Source organism: Chaetura pelagica, unplaced genomic scaffold (assembly GCF_000747805.2).
Source record: "Chaetura pelagica isolate M959 unplaced genomic scaffold, ChaPel_1.0 scaffold76, whole genome shotgun sequence".
NCBI classification, from domain to species: domain Eukaryota; kingdom Metazoa; phylum Chordata; class Aves; order Apodiformes; family Apodidae; genus Chaetura; species Chaetura pelagica.
This window is the reverse complement of record NW_009970723.1, coordinates 11,972,529-11,994,800: the sequence shown is the minus strand read 5'-3', so window position 1 is coordinate 11,994,800 and position 22,272 is coordinate 11,972,529. Positions and strand designations below refer to the sequence as shown.

Genomic DNA, 22,272 nt, shown 5'->3' with positions numbered 1-22,272 from the left:
TTCATTTAACAATGGTAATACGTGTCAAAACTGTGTTCAATTATTTTAGTCCTTTAAAAATGTGACCAATTTCAATTAATTTCTATATGAAGAAATACCAGCATGTGTCAAAAACTGACCACCTTCAAAGTTTTTATCAATATTTTTTCCCTCCCAAGAGAATAAACACCTGAATTATGTCACTCTTTTATTCTTATTTTAGAGACCAAAGATACAGAGCTGTGAAATACAGACCTTGACTCAGATTATTTTCACTTATACAAAGATAGAATAAGTCCCTTCTAGGAGTTTTTTTTTGGTTTACAGTTCATAAATTCCAGTAAATAAGATCTATATCTTACACGCCTCAAAAGAATAAGCCAATAAGAAGTGCTGACAAAGGATAGGAGCTCCTGCTGGCTCCCAAGAACTCCTGCCAGCTGCTTTTGTCCACCTGACTCTCTTCCCTCCCTGTAGTTCATCCTGCCTTTTCTTTGAAACTATTATAGTCTCAACAGGTGCAACCTAGCTCTTTTAAAATATCATGGTGATTAGTCACTCAAACAAGAAAACACAGAATCATGCAATCAGAGAATCTTAGAATCATAGAATGATAGAATGTTCTGGCTTGGAAGGGACATTAAAGATCACCTAGTTCCAATCCTCCTGCATGGGCAAGGACACCTCCCACTAGATCAGGTTGCTCAGGGCCCCATCCAACCTGGTCTTGAACACTTCCAGGTATGGGGCTTCCACAGTTTCGTTGAGCAACATGTTCCAGTGTCTCACTACTCCCAGACATAACCCCACATGACATCCTGGTATCAAAACTGGAATAGTATGTATTTGATGGGTGGACCACTCGTTGGTTAAGGAACTGGTTGGATGGCCACACTCAAAGAGTGGTGATCAAGAGCTCTATGTCCAGGTGGAGACCTGTGATGAGTTGTGTTCCCCAAGGGTTGGTGCTGGGTGGGACTGGTGTTATTTAACATCTTTGTTGTCGACATGGACAAAGGCATTGAGTGCAACCTCAGTAAATTTGCTGATGGCACCGAAGTGTGTGGTGAGGTGGACACACTGGAGGGAAGGGAGGCCATCCAGAAGGACCTTGACAGGCTTGAGAAGTGGGCTTGTGTAAACTGGATGAAGTTCAACCAGGCCAAGTGCAAGGTCCTGAACCTGGGTAGGTGCAATCCCAAGCATAAATACAGGCTTGGTGGAGAATGGATCGATGTGGGGAGGATGATGGATGAGAAGCTCAACATGAGTCAACAACATATGCTTGTAGCACAGAAAACCAACCATGTCCCAGGCTCCATCAAAAGAAGTGTGGCCAGCAGGTCAAGGGAGGTGATTCTCCCCGTTTTACTCTGATGTCATGAAACCCCACCTGAAGTACTGTGTCCAGTTCTGGAGTCCCCAAAATAAGGACATGAAGCTTATGAAGAAAGTCCAGAGAAAGGCCACTAAGATGATCTGAGGGCTGGAGCACCTCTCCTATCAGGACGTGCTGAGAGATTTGGGGCTGTTCAGTCTGGAGAAGAGAAGGCTCCAGGGAGACCTTATAATCTTCAGTACCTGAAGGGGGCCTACAGCTGAGCAAACTACAAAAAGAAATCTTGAATCAAGTCTCTGAATGCAGTCTTCTCTCTTATGTGCTCTCACTTTCTCCTTGTCTTCTCCCTCCCTCTCTTTCTCACCAAGGAAGTAATGTTTTATTTTCTTCATCTGCTGCACCCTCAACAATAGGCTGGGAGGTCAAATCCTGGCCTGTACCAGTTTCTGGATCAGCCATCTTCACCACTTAACTGATACAGGCAGTGTATAGTGCATATCTAAGTAAAAATGTACCTCCAATATGGTCTTTTGTGGGAAGCAGTAATAATTTAATGAAGAAGCAGCTGACATAGTCTGTGAAGCTCTTTTGGATCCTGCATAATGGAAGATGCCTTATATGTTACTATTAGTCATACTCTGATTGCTGCAAAAGCCTTCATGTTGTCTTATCCTGGAGAAATTCTTACAGGCTAAAAGGCAAGGACATATTCAGTACTTAAAAAGTTGTGATCTAGCATGATCTTACCTAATTTTATCTTATTGGAAGTCTTCTGCATACATTTAAATAATGATAAAATCTTCCTTTATTTTTTCACGGTGTTCATGAAGCCAGAATGATATCAAGGTATTAAAATTCAAGGATTTTACTTTTTAAAACAATTTTTTCTTTTTCTATAAGTCTATGTTTTAATTCCATGTAAATTAATTTCACTAAGAAAAGTATTTTTTCACTTGAAGTGTCTGTTAAATACTTCTTTTTACACCCAACCTGCTGGCAAAAAAAAAAAAATAATCAGAAAGCAAACAAATGAGATGATTTACAGTGAAGAGACAGGATGCCAAAAGAGCACAGTATATAATTGGAAGAGCACAGGAGAATGTTTAAAATAAGTTCAAGAACAGTGATAAGGCTAAAGATGATGTTATCTGTTGGACAGAAGAAGCCATTAACATACACCAGAGTGTTTTCAATCACTTAATCAGAAAACCCTTTTCCTGAGCACTGTTTCTTGTCCATGTGCCATGAACAAACATAAATATTTTGGATTTCCTGCATCCTTCACTCTGATAATGGACTCTTAACTGTAAGCCCTTCCCACCTCAAAGAAAGAACTAAAAACAAATGATAAAACATGAACCATAGAGATGATTTCTAGACCAGATGAGTTACTGAATTCAACTGCATGTTCAAAATGGTGTTTGCATTGCACTAGTTTAAAATGAATGTAATTTAAAATGAGAGATAAGTAGAAAAAAAGGCTGTGGTTGAGGATGAAACTGCTCCCAGTGAGCTAAAATAACTAAATTATCACTGACTGAAGTGTCATATGTTCACCAACACAGAAACAAGAGCTTAACTCTTCTATTTTTGCAACAAATGCCACATTTAATTTTCAACAAAATCACATTTGATTCCATAGAAGGATATTAGAGAGAGATTATTATTGTGGGGGTTTTTTTGGGTTTTTTTTTGTTTGTTTTGTTTTTTCCTCTTTGTACCCACTATATGTGTGTGGGGAATGTTCAGGAGCTCGGATATGTACTTATTCTGAAGATCTCTGAGAGGTCTTGAGAATGTTGCTGTCTTTGCTGCTGGAAAGGAGGAAATTTAGGTGAAGCTAACTGTTCTATAGAAGCAGTGACAGGATGATGTCTGGAATTGTGGACCTCCATCAGTTCTTCTTGCATGTTTGTTGCACATATTTTCACTTCTTTGTTACAGCTGAATGGCAGTCATTAGTCTGTCCCATGCTTACAGCACTGCAATAATGCATCCAAATATTGCAGCAGGAAAGGGCAGGACAGCATTCATTCTATAATGGTCCAGTATATAATCAGAAGCATCCCAAGTTTGGCAACAGCAGCATGACTTTTTTCAGATAATTCTGACACCACTGATACAATGTTTTCCTTGGTCCAAATGAGCTGTATCAGTCATTTGAGTAACAATGAATTAGAAACCGCACAGTGTGTTTCAACAAATAAATCAAAGTGGAATACTTGGGCATCAGGTGAAGCTAACTTTAAGTGATCATTATAAAGAAAAAAAATAGATCTGTTTTAAAGTGGTTTTGTACTGCTTCAAATGACCAGGAGACAAATTTGTTTGCTGTGTTACAACACATAAAAGAAATCACACACCATATAGCACTAGACAAGATTTAGCTTTCCAGAACTTATATAAAAATAAATAGTGCCAAATAGTCAGCTGGTCTAAAGAGCAACACTGGACAGAAGAAAATCAATTTGCATCAGGTCAGGGTCTGGCTATTGCACTACTTCAGGAACTTGGAAGTGGTAATTTATGTGGCTTGAAAATGCATACTTTGGGATAAAAGTTGTTTTAAATTCTGAATTGGACTACAAATATACATAGAAAAAAAAAAAGGGGGGGGGGGGGGGATTGTGGCCCTGAACCAATTTTTCTGGGCGATTTTGTTGATGCTTACTAGAATTTCACCCCTTGAAAATGAGATGATTTGACTCAGTCTACTTGCAATACACCAATCCCAAGTAAAAAAAAAAAAAAAAAGAGGGGGGGGGGGGGGTATTCTGGCACTGAACCAAAGTCACAGAAAATAATTATGCAGTTCAATTAAAATATTTGGAAATATTATACCATTGAATTAATGTGCAAAATCTGCCTTTTCCCAGATGGTGTGTACAGGTTATCAGTTTTATACTTAAGTATAGCAGGTCTTGGGTGATTTTTTTGCCATCACAGAATGTACTTATGGGCTCACACTTGTATTTCAAGTAAAAACAAACAAAACCTTCTTGAATACATGCAAAATACAGAATGCCGAATCGAGGTGATTCAGTGCTTTTGGTGTATGTTCTTTTTGTGTGTGTGTCCAAGCTAGCAACAGGAAAATGTATGCCACTTTCACATATATTTATTTTTTCATTCCTTTTTCTTACAGGTGAGATGCACTTTTCATAAGAAAAAGGTGAAAAAGCATTTTTTTCTGAGAAAAATGCTAAGGAAATCTGATGGCTCATTAGAGAGACTGTTTTCACATCATAAACATTTCCTCTCATTACTGAGAAAACTGCCACTAATCAAACGTATTTCTGAAGTACTACAAAAGGATTTGACATTAAATTTCAAGATAATGGTTGTAAACTGCAGCTTGTTTCATTCTTAGTCTTTATTTTTAGTCTGTTATTGCTTTATTCTTTTTTCTGTACACTGGAAAATGTGCAGCATTGTTTGTTACAGAGTGTGGGACACAAATATGGATCAAACCTGTTTACATATGATTTTGATTTTGGGGGGAGGAATTACTTCTGAGACAATCAGACTTAATAAGTGCTACAGAAATGAGCAGCATGTAAAGTTGGTTTGCTTTTTTGTTTTAAAAAATGTTGGTTGAATCACATTAAAATCTCAAGACAATTCCAAGATGAACCAGCTCTGAGAGTAAATGACCTCTTCATCTCAGTGATAAAGTTTCAGCCAAAATATTCTCTCGGCCTGAGACGTGATTCATTAGAAATATGTGCATGGTGTGGAGCTCTACTCTCTATCTGGCAGAGTCCGGCCTGCAGACTGATAAGAAGCAAATGCAAATGTCCTGATAAGAACTGAATGCAAATATTTATGATATGATATTCCCTGGGAATTATGTGCAGATAAAACAAAGTGTATTATTTTCCCGCTTCTCTTTCAGGTTTGCCAAAATGCCCTTTTTCGCTTTCGGAATTTGCATTTCTTCAAAATTGATTCGGCTTGCGTATTATGTTAAGCTATTTGTTTGCTAAGGATGGTAATTAGTTACTGTAATTACAGCAATGACAGTTGCTAAATTGTTTTTAAAGCATTACAGTGAGCCTGTGCCAGAAGATTGCAGTATTTTTTTGGATTTAAGCAGAAGCTGGAAAAACTCCCACTCTAAGGCCAGCATGGGATTTTCAACTACAAAGCTGCTTTTCCTGATTGAAATATTTTTTTAAAAAATCATTAATTTGCATTGATTGTAAGTACTAACTTTAAATTTTGGTTTATTCACAGATCACAGAAATATTAGTGATAGTGGGCCCTGTGGGAAAGGAGTTACAAGGGGGACTCCCATCGTAAATAAAAGTGAAAGCTGATAGCAGAGGAAAAATGGTATAACTATTACTCTGAGCCTGTTAATTAAACTCTTTAGCCTGTTTTCAGATAAATTAAAAACAATTTAAAAATGCCTGATTGAAAGTCAGTCCTGAACTTTTCTGAGGTGCTCAGAGCTAAGTAAGAAACTCAGAAACAACTATACTAAAAAAGTTCTTACTAGTATTTTCTGATTCGAGACAGAGAGAAGGGAAGAAACAGCTCTTCCAAATGAACTCACAAAGTCACTTGCAAATAAATGCTTTTTCTGTGGTGACATGAAACTTGTAGTCACTGCTATTCCTTTCTTATTTACAGGCTACTAGTGGAACTTTGCATTAGGAGAATGTACAGGGTGAGTATTTGGTGATAAACTCAGAAAGCTCCAAGTTTCATCTTTTCCTCCTTCCCCCTAACATTTCCTCCAAAGGAGGTATTGTCACAGCAGGAAGAGTGTGCAGCTCAGCAGTGGAAGAGCCCCAGGCATCTTAGCATGAGCTCTTCCTCTTCCAAAACATGTGGTCTCGGGAGATTAGCTGGTGTGTGTGTGGGAACCCTAAGGCTTTCACCCATCTCTTCATTCCGTTCCTCCTTCCACTCCACCCCCGTATAATCTCATTCCCCACAGTTTATGGGAAGAGACATAATCACTGCACTTTTCTTCTTTCAAAAAAAAGGCAGCTTCCTTTGAGACTACAGTTCTGCCCTGTAACCAGGAAGCACAACACCTGCAACCCACCTTCTGTCACCTCCATCCTTCTCTCAGATGCCGATTCACTTAGTGCCTGAAGTTTTGTGATTTATCTGAAGATTCCTCCCAGCCTCAAACCAACATTTCTTGCCTGGTCATCACCATCAGTCTTGCTTTATTTTCTCTCCAGTCCCATTTTACCTCTCAATGTCTCCTGTGTCTGTTGCAGATGGTGGCTGCACAATGAGCCACAAGAGGCACACACTGGTGTGTCAGCTGCATGTGGAGTGTACTTTTCTACCAGGGGGCTGTTGCTGTATTTGGACAGCACTGTCTGAAAGCAGAGTTTGCTTCATGGTTTGCAGCCTATATTTTAATTTTGACATGGAGCAAGTCTTTCAAAGGTGCATTGTGCTTTGCAGTATCATTTGTCTAGTCTCCAGTTAATAAACATTTCGAGCTGATTAACTAAATATCCAGTTCCTGCCCCAGAACACCAGCCTGAATTAGCTGTTGCCCTTATGCTTACACAAAATTCCACTATTTAAATGATACAGAAGTCTTACATTTGTTTGGGGGGCAGGGGAAAGAAAAAGAAAAAAAAGAAAAAAAAAAAATAATTCTGTGCTGCATTGTCTTCATGAAGTACCTAAAGATCCAGAGAAGTGAAAGTCCCATGGTATCACCAGATCATTCAACACAAAGGAACCTTGCCTTTTCTAATCACAAGGGAATAACATACTAACAGCTCATGAGAAACACATGGTGTGACATGCTGAGGTCACTTTTCTATCCTGAATATAAACTTACAATAGTGGATTTTGACTGAGCAGTATTGGATCAAAGAACAATTTCAGGAAACATAAGTTAAGATTCAAATATCAGCTAAGTGATTGCCTAGCTACAGAAAGAAAAACATCTCTCCTGAAGTGAGAGAGCTTTCTTGTCCTGAGTTTCAAAGGCTTATTCTTTACAAAGTTTATTGGCTTATATCTGGATTACACTCTTTGCTTTGAAATTTTAACCAAGGATTTACTTCCAAGGTCCTACACTAGTTGCATAGACAACATATCGGTATATAACAGCCCCATCTGCCAGTAAGTAGATTTGTATCTAATTTATACTTGTATTTGGATGATAGTGTTTCTAGAGCAGGATGATAGAATATCTTTAAGCATTATTTTGGATCAAACTTTATGTGGCATTTTCATTTAAAAATGGAAAATAAGTTGATAGTGTAAGTATGTATGGTATGCCATGGATGATTCTCAGAATTTCTATTAAAGGAGTTGTGAGTGATGAATATAAAAATCCCAATTTCTCATTAGGCTTTGAAAAAACCCATAAATATTGATAAATAATTTATTAGCACATGTGGTAAACATTTAGAACCTTTCATTGGCCATTTATAAATCAATACAGAAGATTTAATCAAGTGAATGAGAACTGTTCATATATTGTGTTTGTCATAGAAAGTGAACTGCTATCTACTTTAGATTTCTGAGAGCGACACAATGGCAGAATATATTTATATTTATCTTACATTGTAAACAAGCAAATATATTTCATTACTGCAAGACTGATTATGACTGAAAAATTACATTCTAACTCTATAATGCTTTTCTTTTGTTTTGTGAGCATATACATCGCAAATGCTATAATTTGGGTTGTGCGTGCAGAGCCTTAAACTGTGCTACGTGTGAATTTGGCAGACATCATATAGTTAGATGCATAGTTAGATGGATGTGAAAATATGCAATGGAAAGCACAGAAGAGTGATACACACATTTGCATAAACACACAAAACATAGCAATGTACTTGAAATCAAGATCAAGGTTGTGGAAACGTGCATCCGTTCAACTTAGAGGTTAGCACAGCAGGTTTTAAAGGACATATGCATTACCAGATTATTTCATAGTGAAATTAATTTTGCTAAATGCTGAGGTTATATATTGACAAATTATTTCATAGTAAAATTAATCTTGCAAACACTGAGGTGACAGATCAATGTCTGGTTTATTTCCTGAGTTACAAGATTGTGATTGGATTAAGGGAGACTCCTGGGTGGAAGGGGACATTGCACTGTCTCAGCAGCTGAAGGACTGTTAGAGAAGCTGCTTCTGAAATCCATTTTGGGCAGGAATGAAAACCTCAGGGCGGATGTGGGAGACTGCAGCTTTGGAGGGGTTGCTGGGAATAACAAGGGAGAAACACACAGCTAGGGATTTGAGGTGATTGAAGAAGCAGAGTTCAGGGAATAAAGAGGAGTGTGCAAAATGGGTGGAATCCAGATGAGAATTTCTGAATTGTCAGAAGTCATTGGGGAAGGGAAGACAAACCTAGGAGAACTCTGATGGATGCAGGGAAGGGCATCCTTCCCTGCTTGTTACTTCTGTGCACTCTGACATTTTTATATTTTTTTTCTCTCTCTATAAGAATCAGTTAATTAGCCTAGTTTTAATTACAACACAATCTGGCATTTTGAACTTAAATTCTTTGGTTTTGGTAGGGATCAGAATTTGCAGTGTATAAAATGTAGGCAGATGGATCTCAAAGGCTTAACTAATTCAGGATTCTGTCACACTCCATTTTTAGTTTTTTGTTTGGTTTAGTTTGGTTTTGGTTTTGTTTTCTTAAAAAGTCAGCCCTTAGAATCAAGAAATAATAGAAATACATTCATTAAAAAGGAGTTTCAATACCATGCAGAGACAAAGAAAATATTGAAATGCACCCAACTGAAATAAAAAAACTCAAAATAGAAAAAAAAAATAAAAATGGGGGAAAATACACTAAAATGTATTCTTTTTAGAATCTTGTTATTTTTAAACCAGTCTCAGACTTTTTTGCAAACTTGAGGTTGCTAATTTTATAACGCTTTTATTTCTGTTCTATTGGGAGACTGTGAATACAGAGCATCACAGTACCCCAAGAAGAATTTTCACACTCTGAATAATAAAACAAATTATTAAATAGATTTTTCTGATGTGATGCATTGTCTAAGGTGCTGTCTTCTTGTGTGCAGCCTGGCAAATGACAGGGATTAAAATCCCACACAACATTTAATTAACACTGGTGCTCTGGCTACAATAAAAGGTGAACAGATAGAAACAGAAATAAAGCTTAGAAATAAATGGGTGTTTATTTTCTGGCTTGAAACACATGAAAAGGATTAAGTTAACAAATGTTTGCTACCCTCTCACTTGACCAAGGCAAATAGACCTTGATTATTGTAACAACTGCTGATTTTATTCTAAATGAAACATGGAAAATATATCAATACTTCAGTGCGATGTTATGTAGTATTATTTTATATCAACATGACTACGACTACCTTGACTCTGCCTAGGTGTTTAGAGTCTGCTATGCTTTTGTTAATAATGTTTCTTCTTGCATTTCTGCCACTGCCTAGCACACGTTTGCTGGAACAGATGATCTATCTAGGAGGACTGAAAAAAAGAGTTATGAAGTGAGGGTCATTATCAGTGAACAACCCGTCATCAGTTCCATGGTGAGCCGGTGACTGGATGCAGCTGTGATGGGGACAGGATGGGCAGCAGACTGTAGAAACACCATGGGATCATTTCCCCAACTAGAGCAGGTGATGCTAATGCGATCTGAGTGGGGAAAAGGGAGTACAGGTACCTTTGCATATTCTCCTGCACCAGCAGTAAATCTGCCACTCTCCGTGTTATAAGTCAGAGCATCGTTTTGTGACTGCCTGAGGTCCTGTGTAAATTCTCAATTCTTAAAATCTGTTATTCCACTTAAAAAAAACCTGTTTACTCTCCATTTCAGCCTTCTGCACTAAGTTTGAACTACAAATATTAGTTTGGCAGGAATTTTCTACCTGAAGTTTTTTTTTTTTCTTACTCAAAGAATCTTTCAAATCATAAGTTGAGGTGTTTTTCTTACATACATCATGAGGTCAAACTCAGCTTTAATGTACTGTCATTCCTCCATCATGTGACATGGAGCAAGCATACTTCGCTGGAAGATGTTAAGATGGAACTGTTGCAACTTGGAGCTGCCTACACCACCTGCTTGAGATGAAGAGATCAGATCTCTGTTGCAGCACAGACAGTGGAGGCTCTGTAGGACTCAGTTTGAATTGTGACTTTCTAGATTCCTGTCCTTTCAGCTCTGAGACAGGGGCTTCCTTGAATCAAGGGACTCCTCCAGAATGATGTAAACATTTCAGACAAGTCAAGTTTTCCCAGTTAAGTCCCATTGGTGAGACAGCTTCTGTGTCTTTTGTCTGGGGACAGTGTGATGAATTCCTAGCAACTGAAATACCTGGCTGCTACTTTTTATTCTGAGAAAAATGTAACAACACATAAAGATTTGTTTAAATAACAATCAAACAAACACAACTAACCAAACAAAAAAGCCCATACAAAAATAACCAACACCCCTTAAAAAACAAGTTTGGGTTCAGACTCAGTGTGAGGTTAAGACAATGTAATTTAAGTGTCTACACTCAAATATCTTCTAGATACATGAGTCAGTGCAATTCAGTGCAGTTCTACTGCTCTGGGTAACCTTGTGCCCTTTGAGCTGTCCTGGAGTGTCTCTCCCTGGTCCCCCTGCTGCCAATATAGAAGATCTTTGGTCTCCTTTAGGCCCTGTACCATATCCATAACCTTTTGCACACGTCCAATACACCTTGGGGTATTTAAAAAAATACTAGTTAGCTGTCAACTGAATTGAACCCAGTGGAGTCAACTATGCTTAGATATTAATTTACTGATCACACAGTAGATCTCTGCTTTAACTGAGTTAAAACATTCTTCAAGCTCTATTAATTAGATCCTCAGTAAGTTTAATTAAAGTTTAGGCACTCATTTGGGCATCTGCTGTAGAGTCTTGAACTTAAGTGTTTTAACCTAGAGCTGACCCCCCAAAGAATAAGTTATGTCAGTAGTGTGTAGATATTTGCCAAGAGTACCCCTTAGTGCAACACACTATACATTAAGGGAATTGACAGTTTAACCCACACTTCACAGCTGCATCTAAATATTAGATGTAAAACAAACTGCCCAGTTTGCTTATTTGCATGTTTTTCAGTTGTTAGTGTAATAACCCTATTTGTGGTAAAACAGTCATTTATTAATTAATTGCCTAAAGAAAATCCTTTATAGATTTCTGATGGCCATATACAGCTATAAGGCATGTACTTTTATTTTAATTTACATCTGTTGGAGTATTAATTGCATATTGCACATTGTCTTAATGTGTTGTGAAGATTTATCTAAATAGGATAAAGCCATCAATCTCAAATACTTGCAACAATTCAGCTAAGGAAGTGCAGGGGTCAAATTATCTAATATATTCTGCTTTTCTGCAGTCTGTTGGGTAGATAAATCCTTACAGTTTTACAATGACTTATAGAACAATTTGGGTTGGAAGAGACCTTTAAAGGTAATCTAGTCCAACCCCCATGATTAGGATTATGCTACAAATATAAGTACAATTTCTATGTGTACAAAACACAGCAGACTTTACCAAGAAAGATAACTTTTCTGCTTAAACCATTAATAAATTATTGTAACCGAGTCTAACATTGAATGAACTGTGAAACATCCATGACTTGCTGAAACAAACCAAGTACTTACTGGCACAAATTTGAAGATGGCTCTGTTGTGTTCCATTAAGAGGATGAATGCGTCCTAATCACAAGTCCTGAAATAGTCTCAAACTCCATCAAAAGAAATTCATTCAGTGCAGGTGCACCTCTTTTCCAATAAAGTTTTGATGGTAGATGATAGATGGTAAATATAAATTAGCTGTACTGGATCAAAGACCAGCTGTAATGATGGGGAGAGAAGAATGGCTGCATTCATCATATCATAAAGCTGAGAGACACATAAAGTGGTACTAGTTAAGCTGAGCTGAGAATATGTGAAAGGGAGAAAAAGGAAAGGAAAACTAAGATATAGAAGAGAGACTATGAATCATCATGCACAATCAGTATCCATATCTTTAAAAAATGATTGCAGAAATGTGAAAAAGCTATTATTTTCCGAAAGGACTCTGCAGATCACTGAAGATCATTACATTATCCTCATACTGAAACCCCTACAAATGTTGTGAAAAGAGACCGTATCCCAGTTTGATTATTAAATATTATATGGTTTAATGTTAGCTTTAATTTTTTATCAAAATATAAAATCCAAATAAAGGTTTTAATAATCTTAAAGGTTTTGTTAAGAAAGAAATCTGCCTAAAATGCAAGCAAGACAACTTTAACCCATGAAGAACATGTACCATAGAAATTTAAGCATTTTTTATTTTTCTATATGGAACAGTTTTGATTTGTGAAATCTTATACTAGAAGGAAAAAAAAATAAAATCAAACGAAGGGTTTCTAATCTGACTTCAGTATTTAACACAGCTAAATGATTCCTTTCCTACAAAAGTCATGATTTTGCCGAAAACAGAACATGAATTGTGTCCTGCTCTTCTCCTGGACTTAATTTATGTTTCATCAGTAGTTCACTTTCCATAAGAATCTGTTCCTTTACGTGAAAGCTTTACACCTTCCTGAAGTGCTTAATGGTTCAATTTTTTTAGTCAAAACTACCAGCATTTGGATCCAGTGTCTCAGTTTCATTAAGTCTATGGCCACAGATCCCAGAATTTGAAGGACAGTGGGAATGTAAGGGGGAATTGAAATTGCTCAAGGTAAAATGTATGGCCCATTGTTGGATACCAAAGACCGAAAAGAACAGAAATATTTTCTCTAATGCTCAGAATTGACTTGAGGAAACTGATTTCAATTGGTAGGAATTGCATACATTTGCATTGTTTATTTACAAAAAATATGTAAATGTATCAAATGTAGCATACCCTAACTGTTGTAAATACATATACGAGGCATCACTGATTAAGGCAGAAACTCAGTCTCTCCTTTTCTGCAAGCCAGGCCACTGCTTGGGTTCGCATGTTGACTGACATTGGGGAAATTTTACTAAGTTTTTGCTTTGTAAGCCTTTGTGGGAGGAACCTTTTGTGTTCATACACCACTTAAAGAAGTGGGGTCCTGGCTCATCCTAGTATTAGATCATGTAATTATAATAGCAATAATAGTCATGACAGTGATAATAACAGTCCATCAGGCTCACCTGACAGCTACACGTTAGCATGCCTGATGATATTTCAATTGATACCGTGTTCTTTGAAGCATCTGAATGCTTCACTGGTGTTCTGCAGGATTCCTTTGGCCTTTCTTTAAGAGCTATGCTGAATAAGGAGACAATGGATCTAAAATGAACAGATAATTAATTTCCACACTTTTGTAAAACAATTTAACCTCAACACACAGTAAAGCCATTGAAGGATTTATTTGTGAATTTCTTTGTGATTATGCCTTCACTGCAGAGAAACTCTGAAGCTGACCTACCTGTACCTAAGAATAGACTGGTTCCTCCCAGGATCTTGGACCTGTGAGCTACCTCTTGGACCAATACATAATTTGCATATTAAACATATGAGAAGTATTTTACACTACTTAGTATGAACAAGTGATGACAAAAGACAAAACAAAGCAGCCATTAGAAACCCCCTCTTAGACACCATAGAAGTATGTAAAATGTTAACTGTTTCTCATTGCCTACCTAGAAACAGTGCAGAACTAAGCTCATGGTTCAGCATGCTTCTGAGATTACTGTGTTTCCCAGGTTTATAGACTTCTACTGTGCTGTAGATTTTGTAAGGCTTCACTTGAATTTCTCTCAAGAACTGTGAGGGAAGTTTTGATGCACAGAAAATATTTTGTTATAATTATGTGATTTATTGCAGTATGGCTGAAGGAAAAAAAGTATTAGGGCCTTTTTTTTTATAGCTGTAAATCATTTCGTGGTACCAAGATGCGGGAGTACTAGGCATACTCTAACACAAGAGAGATAAAATTTGACTGCATAGTGAGATGTGAATTATTTTCCCTATCAAATGCTTTTGATCCAAGTTAAATCAGTAACAACATTTTGATAATTTTGATGGGTGCAGACTTAGGCCCTGACTCAAACTAAAGAGTAATAGCGTGTCTTGACTTCATGCGGCTTGCTGTGCTCTACATAGACTAGAAGACAATTTCAGTTCTTCATGTCTCGCCTCTTAAAATAAGCAAACCTATACCCATCCAGTGATTTTTCATTAATTTTAACCATTGCCTTTGACAACAATGTTGAAACTGCTTCCTTCAAAAATAAAAGCTCAAAACTGCTTTGGCACATAGGTGTTGTTGCCATGATAGTGCAAAAATTTAAATTAAACAAAATTTGTGAATGACTCAAAGAAGAGGCATTGCACCTGGAGGCATTCCTATTTTCCCAGCTACGTATACCTTTTCTTTTGTCTTCATGGGCTAGAATGCTCATATGCTCACGGACATTGATTCTCATCTGTTATCATTCTCTCAGGAACTATGACTATATTTTCCAATCAACTTTCACAGTGATTTAAGGTCTTCTTCTTCAGTTGTTGCATTAACAGTTTCTCCTATAAGAGTGTGGATGAGAAAAAGATTTTTTTTCTGTGAAGAAAAAGAATTTTTTTCTGTGTTTGGCAATGCTTTGCTTATATGGAAGCATCTTGGAGCTCCAGACAATTGGATGCAATTTAGAGCCATGTTAAGACTATCCTAAATTATGCTGTCAGGGCTCCCGTAGGAGTCCAGGGCTGAATGTTGGCAAAGAATTGTTCCCCTTCTCTACATCTGTATGGGACCTTAATTCATCACCTAGTTATATACTTAAATATATTCTAAACAATGGGGGGAAAAAAGAACAAATGTCAGAAAATACTAAATCAAGTACATGTAAGTGAGACCTGCGATTTTCAGCTGATGGCTGATTTAAGAAGACCCAATAAATTTCTGATTCTAAAAATATGATAACCACTGTGGACGTGACCAAAAATTTTTTTCAAATGTTGTAATTTCTCTTCAAAATCCTTTGATTGCCTTGCATAAAACAGTTAGTTCAACAGAGTGAAATATGCCTATATTTCTTACTTGCTTACACTTTGCCAACATTTACACAGTCAGCTTGCCAAGCTACTCTCTTTCTATTGAACTGAAATGCACAGCTTGGGAAACAGAAGTAATTCTTTTTTTTGCTGAGAAAAACATAATTCTGTTGGTTAACAGTAATCAGAATCATTGAAGTGTTTACTAGATGGCTAAGCAATGAGACTTACTAATAGCTCTTTCTTCAGAAAGGGTTATCAGCCTCTGCTTCACTTTCATGTTTTGTGTCTTTTATCTGAAAAGCACTTTTTAGGCCTACAATTCATGACAAACATAATGAAGGTCCATGCAGATTTCAGATTGCTAATCAACTCACTTAATTTGTCAATGAATGCCAACCTATCATATCTACTTAATGTATAGCATGCTTAAAATAAGCAGAACTGCAGTGTATATTAACACAAAAGGGGCATTTCACTGCCAACAAAAGACTGTTGTACACAAGTTTTTAACAATGTGTTACTGATTCCCAAATGGTGTGTTACTGATAGTAAAACCAGCCCTTATAATCATCCATAGACTGAGTAAAGCACAGCACTCTTGCATTTGCTGAGCATTACCTAGCTGTTTGGCTTTGAGAAAACAAAGAATTCCAGACAAGGATTAAAAATATTTGGGAGATAAAACCCTATGTTGCTGAGTTAGCAAGAGCCAAATCCTTTACCAAAAGATGCACAACGAAACAAGAAATTGCAGACCTCCCAGTGCTGTAAAGAAGATCATGCACTTACCATAAATGAAGATGAAGCTATGCCTTCTATATCAAACAGATTTGGGGCACATGCAGGTGTTCTACTTTTACTTTGGAAAGACTACATCTGCTAATACTAACAATCAGGTTTTAGCAATGTCTATAAAGGATATAAAAGTCTGTGATGAGGGTTATTGTATTTTTTTAAGGTTGAGAATGTTTGTATTTGAGATGCTGATTGAACAGTCACATCAAATACAGAGTTAAAATTTTAAAACCCAAACTGGACATTCATGTACTTTCTTTGGGCACTTGTAAAACTGAATAGTATTACTGCAAGTTTATCTTGGTAAAGGAAATTTGACAACTGTCTATATGGCATTTTCTCCATCTTTTGAAAGTGAATACTCCTAAGTATATAAGTAATTCTTGTCAAATTATCATGTACTTCTGCAGCTAGTCTGATTTTCCATAATATCATTTTGTGTTGACAAATCCACACATCCTACCTATCTGGTCAGAAACACAGGTTGCAGTTTAAGAACACTTTTCATGTAAATATCATTTCAATTCTTCCCTTGGCAATGAGGGTTTGAAACTCAAAATGCATAAGAAACAGCCTTAATAGTATAATTCCAAACTTTTAAAAAATGTTAATGCAAAATTATTTGTTCATTTAGGAATTTTTCTATCAAATTAACTGCCTTTTCTACTTTGGATAGGGGTGCTCACATAAGAAATTAATACTCCAGTGAGTAAAATTCAAAGGACAGAGGCTTAATTGAGAATTTAAGATCCTTGTGTATACAGAAAGTGCCCAAACCACCCCTTTTTCACTGTGGTAAATTTAGCCAGGGAGCTAAAATCCCCTCTTTTAAAACACAAGAGCCACAAAAGATACCAGGATATAAAGGATCATCTCAGTGCAAGGTTCTGTCTGAAGCCCATACATTTGGGCGATAAACTAAGCTTTACTATTGTCTGTGAGTTTGAATAAATTCCATAGTTTCTCAGTACCTGAGCTTTTCTTCCTGTAAATGGGAAAACAACTCTCTTTCTACGGTGTACGGAGGAGATACACAATGCTAAATGCTCATAGAACACTATTTTTAGTTGATGCTTATAGAACAATATGGAAGTCTTAGACAAAAACTAATATGAAAGTACTCCATATTATTTCAAAGGACAAAAAAAACTTTCAACAAATTATTCCATACAAATCTTATATTCAGACCACCCACCAACACACATAATTAATGTATGAATACTTATCATAACTACTCTTTTATCATATTTTAACATCATTACCGAGTTGAAAATGGAGTTCTTTAGGGAGCTGTGGTAAGTCAGGCCACACTCTAAAACTGCTATGCCCAACACCTGCCCTTTTACAGCTAGTGTTCTTGTTGGGTTTTAGGGCTGCCTAATAAATAAATAATTTTTTAAAAAGAATTAAAGATTTGAAAACTGGGAAAATTAACAGAAATGCAAACCGAGAATATTAAGCCGATATTAGAATTATCTTCAAAGCTTGCCTGTTGGTATTACTGGCCTTAAAGCATGCATTTGCAAGTTACATAAAGAAAAAAACCCACACAAATAAGTGTTCCAAACCCTAATTGTTGTAACTTATCCATATATTCCAGCAAAAATTTTCAGTGCTCTTCAGAAATGTTTGTTCACTTGCTGCAAACCATGTCACAAATCTTCAGTGCAGCAGCTAATATTTTACAATTGATCAAATAAACTGGGATATGTATTCTAAATATGTGACTTAATGAAAACAACTTAAAGATTTATGCTCCATTTAATGTACTTAGCTGAAGTCTCATGGGATTGCCAAAGGAGATAAAAACTGCAACATGGGTTAATGCTTAGTTATCTTTTGGTTAACTTATATAGCTTAGTAATCAAAGGACATGAAAGGAAAACCTTTGATAAAAATTAGTCTATTTTAAAATTCCACAAACGACAGCTGCTTTCAAATATAATACAATGTAAACTTTCATACTTCTAAACAAGAGCTCATAGCTAAACTTAATTTGCAATTTGTAGACAAGAGCAGTCAGTATTCTTGGTTGCTCAGTATCCTATTAAATGTAAAAACAGTTTGAGGAGAAAAGTGAAGAATGTGAAATGATAAGTAATGTTGATATGTCTACATATTTCCCCTTCCTGTCTTTCAGTGGATTTTGCAAGACAATAGTGAAAAACAAGAATCTGCAATGTAAAACATTGCTAAAAAAATGAGAAAGAAAGAAAGAAATTAAGATTAAATAGTCAGCTGGATCTCTGACAAATTCTCAACATTTTGCAAACCAAAATAGAAGCTTAAAATGTATTTTCTTAATCAGTCCATGAAGGAACAGTGTTATTGATTTTTGGAATTATGTCACCTTGTGGATGAATATTGCTGTTAAAGTAAAACTATCAAGTGGTATAACACTGCTGTTACGAATGTTAAAACAATAATTGCTTCATAAATAAGAATTAGACCTGATTGATTCTGTCCCTGAAACAAACATTCCAGCCCTCTCAGGATCCAAGGCAGACCGTCTACTCCACATTTGCTTTTGGTTTTCTTAACTGCACTGTTTGTGTTCAAATCCAGCAGAACAAACAAATGCACGTTATGAAGTAGCAGTAACTGAAATACTGTCTTCCTGATATTGATCAGTCTCGACACTAAGTAACAGAGGCTGGAACAAAAAAACTTTATGCCATTATGAAAGTGTGATGTGAATAAACACAGAGGGTCAGCCTACAAATATTCCCCTCTGAAGTGTTATACGACAGCAAGAAAATAACTAACAAAACACTTAAGGTAGAAAAAGAAAAGACACCATTCCATACTTTTCTCTATGTGTGTTTTTTGCTGCTCTGGGGGGAAGGTGAGGCAGACTGGCCTGCTACTTCTATATGCATCTATCTATCTGATAAATCTCTTTACTGCTTGTCCATATGTATCCATGAATCCTAACCCAACTTTATTTTCACATTTCACTTTCACAGAGATGGCAGAAAATTATTATTCTGCTATTACCCCACAGTTTATTTATCCTAGTTAGTATGAAGCTGAGCTTGCTGGTTAATAGCAGTAAAATATTACTCCTAATCATAATAGTGACCACAGCAGTCTGGTGGCTGTTGTCAAATACAAATTTTGTCACTGAGAGATTTGGGAGATCCACAAGGAAAAAAACCTCACAAAAAACCAAACAAAAAAAACCAAAACCAAAACCAAAACCAAAACAAACAAACAAACAAAAAACTTTGGAAGAGCTGTAATAACTGAGTATCTTGTAATATTCATCGTGAAACTCCATTTTGATGTTTGTGGTGCTGAAAGGATAGAGTTGAGGAAAAAATTCTTTCTGGCAGTCCGAGCAGACAAGGAGAGACAAGAGGGCATGCTGAGAGGCCATATCAGTAACACTAGGCTTCCTCCTTGATGGCTTAATGTCAGCAGGGCTGGCCTTGTTGAAATTAATCCAGTCACAATAATGGCATGAAGACATGCATTTATACCTCTATTGACTTTTCACGTTCACAGGATAATTGTTGTAACATTTTCTTAAAGGCCAAAGACCTTTTGATGATAAATATATCTCATTACATGGAATTTTATACGTAATCATCACATGAATCTCAGTGTAATTCAATGGTTGTATTTACTATATGTTAATCCTAGCATAACAAGCCTTTAACCTGTTTGACTTAATTATAGGCATATCATCAGATTCACTGTAAAAAAAGTGGTTTTTTCACATGTGCTTTTAAAAACACTTTCACTTTTTAAGCTCTTTTTTGAATTACCTATAAAAGAGTGTGTCTTCTCTGCTCCTCACCTTGCTTGAACAGAAACTCCAGGGATGCATGATATCACTGTTTGTTTGGCTGATGTGAAGATAAGCAGAGATAGAGAAACGCCTGAGTGGAACTCTTGAATAAATCTAGATCTGGCAAAGAGTTCTACTGTGTTTCATTTGAAATGCCTCCTGATCTTGCAATGTGTAATTGAATAATTCTGATGAGAGTTTTTCAGTCAACAGTAATTATTACATTTTCATTGTTTATGAACATGACATATAAGACAAGGGTTAACCCTTGCAACAATAGAGATATATCAATACCAAACTACCCTAGCAATCCATATGTATGGACAATTAGAAGTAAACAACAGATAGAGGAAAAAAAAAATAAGGAAATGGATTTATTTAGATTATAAGAAACTCAACTACAAAAGCCTAATTTGTGGATAAACATTCACAAATATTTTAGACTGGACATTAGGAAAATTAGGAAAAAAATTTCACAGAAAAAGTGGTTAGACACTGGAATAGGCTGCCCAGGGAGGTGGTTGAGTCACCATCCCTGGATGTGGTTAAGGGTTGTTTGGATGTGGTGTTGGTGGACATGGTTTAGGGAGGTATGTTGTTGGTGGATATGGTTTATAGATTACTTTGTAGAGTAGGGATGATGGTTGGACTCGGTAATCCCAAAGGTCTTTACCAACCTGCATGGTTCTGTGATTCTATGATTCTATGAAAATACTAAAATGTTCTCTTTGACTTCTGGAATAAGGATGAGACCATTGGGTGCCACTGGGAAGAGCTTGACTCTGTTTTTGCAGTCTCCCTTTAGGCACTTCTACACATGATGAAATTGCCTTAATTTGCAGGAAAAAGATGGGTTGTTAATAAAAGCATTTAATAATCAGAACTGTGAAGTACCAAGCTTTGATGGAAACTACACAACCAGAGTTTTTAAGAGTAGGGCATAAAATCTCTGCTGGAGTTTGTGTATTCCCTTGTGGTCTTCCTCTGTGAAAGTGGTTAGTCTACATGGTCTTCTGAGGTGTTTTTCAGCCTTGCAGTTGAGTAATTCTATTAGTGTCCTCCTACTGCTTTTCCAATCCTATTTCTTTTGAGCTGTTTTAGAGCACTACCTTAACTCGAGCATAGACATATTCCCAGGAGCCGAAGGTTTTCTAAACTGGTGCTTGTATCATATGACCTCTTAAAAATGTAAACATACATACTCTTTTCATGTTTCAACATGGCAGAAAATAAACCCCATAAAAATGCTTATTTCATGAAAATACCATATTCATATGATAGTAGTGGAAATATTTTGAAAAAAGGCCAACAAAATTTTAATTAGACCAGGTTAAAGACCCGATATTTGTGTAAGTCACGTGTATTCAAGTTTACAGTGTCAAATAGTATTGACCCACCAAATTACTCTTAAATGAGGAATAAATACTCAATAATAATATAGAACAAACAAACACAGTGGGTCAAAAAACTAAATTATTTCTTGCCATTGCAAGAAAGTCTAGAGCTCAAGTGGAAGTCCTAGGTGTTGTGTATAAACTGTTGGAGAAGTTGTTCTCTTCTCCTCGGGTATTGCTCAGCACTCAGCTGGAATGATGTTTCCCATTTTGGCCACCACATTTCAGGAAAGATGCAAACAATACAGAGAGAATCCAGAGGAGAGCAAAAAGGATGATAAGATGTTTGGAAAACGTGACCTACAAGGAAAGGTTGAAGGAGTTGGATTTGTTTAGTCTGGAAAAGGGAAGACTAAGGGGAAGTGTGATAACGTCTTCAAATATATAGAGCTTGTTAGAAAGAGAACGGCGATCAATTATTCTCAGGGCCTGAGTGGGATTTGTACGAGAAGAAAGGAGTATAATTTGCAGCAAAGGAGATTCAGGCTACAGGGTTTCCAATTGAAAGGGCAGTTAAGGGTTGAAATAGTTCCATGAGGAGGTTGCAGATTCTCTTTCACTGAAGGTTTTTAAGAACAAGTGAGATATGTCAGGTTTGTTTTATGTTCAGTCAGGATAGGGAATGAATTAGTTTATGTCTGTAGATACCTTCCAGCCCTATATATCTGTGATTCTCATGACAATGAAGCATTGATTTCACAGACACACAAAAGGATACTGTGAGATATATCTGTAGACTACTTCTTGACAGTCATTTGTATGACTGCATTGTGGGCTGTCCTGTGTGTCCCAGAAATTAAAGAGCTTCAACATCCTCTGTAAAGGTCTCTACTATGCTTATTCTTCAAATAATAAATAATGTGAGTTTATACACATGGATAAAATTAGAAAGAAGGTGTCCTATTTACTCTTCATATAAATGAAGCAAACACATTTTTCTTAGAAACACAAAATATGGAAATATTTTTTTTCTTAGAAGAAAAATTACTTCTTTCC

The 22,272-nt window shown here is 36.5% G+C and overlaps 1 protein-coding gene across 1 annotated transcript in view; it reads left to right on the top strand.

Moving 5' to 3' along the window:
- The first annotated feature begins 987 nt into the window (after positions 1–987).
- LRP12 (low density lipoprotein receptor-related protein 12) overlaps positions 988–22,272 on the top strand; it is a 169,107-nt gene continuing 147,822 nt past the window's right edge. Inside the window, exon 1 of the mRNA XM_010006532.1 lies at positions 988–1,045. Coding sequence (XP_010004834.1) covers positions 988–1,045 — 58 coding nt within the window. The remainder of the gene's footprint in view (positions 1,046–22,272) is intronic.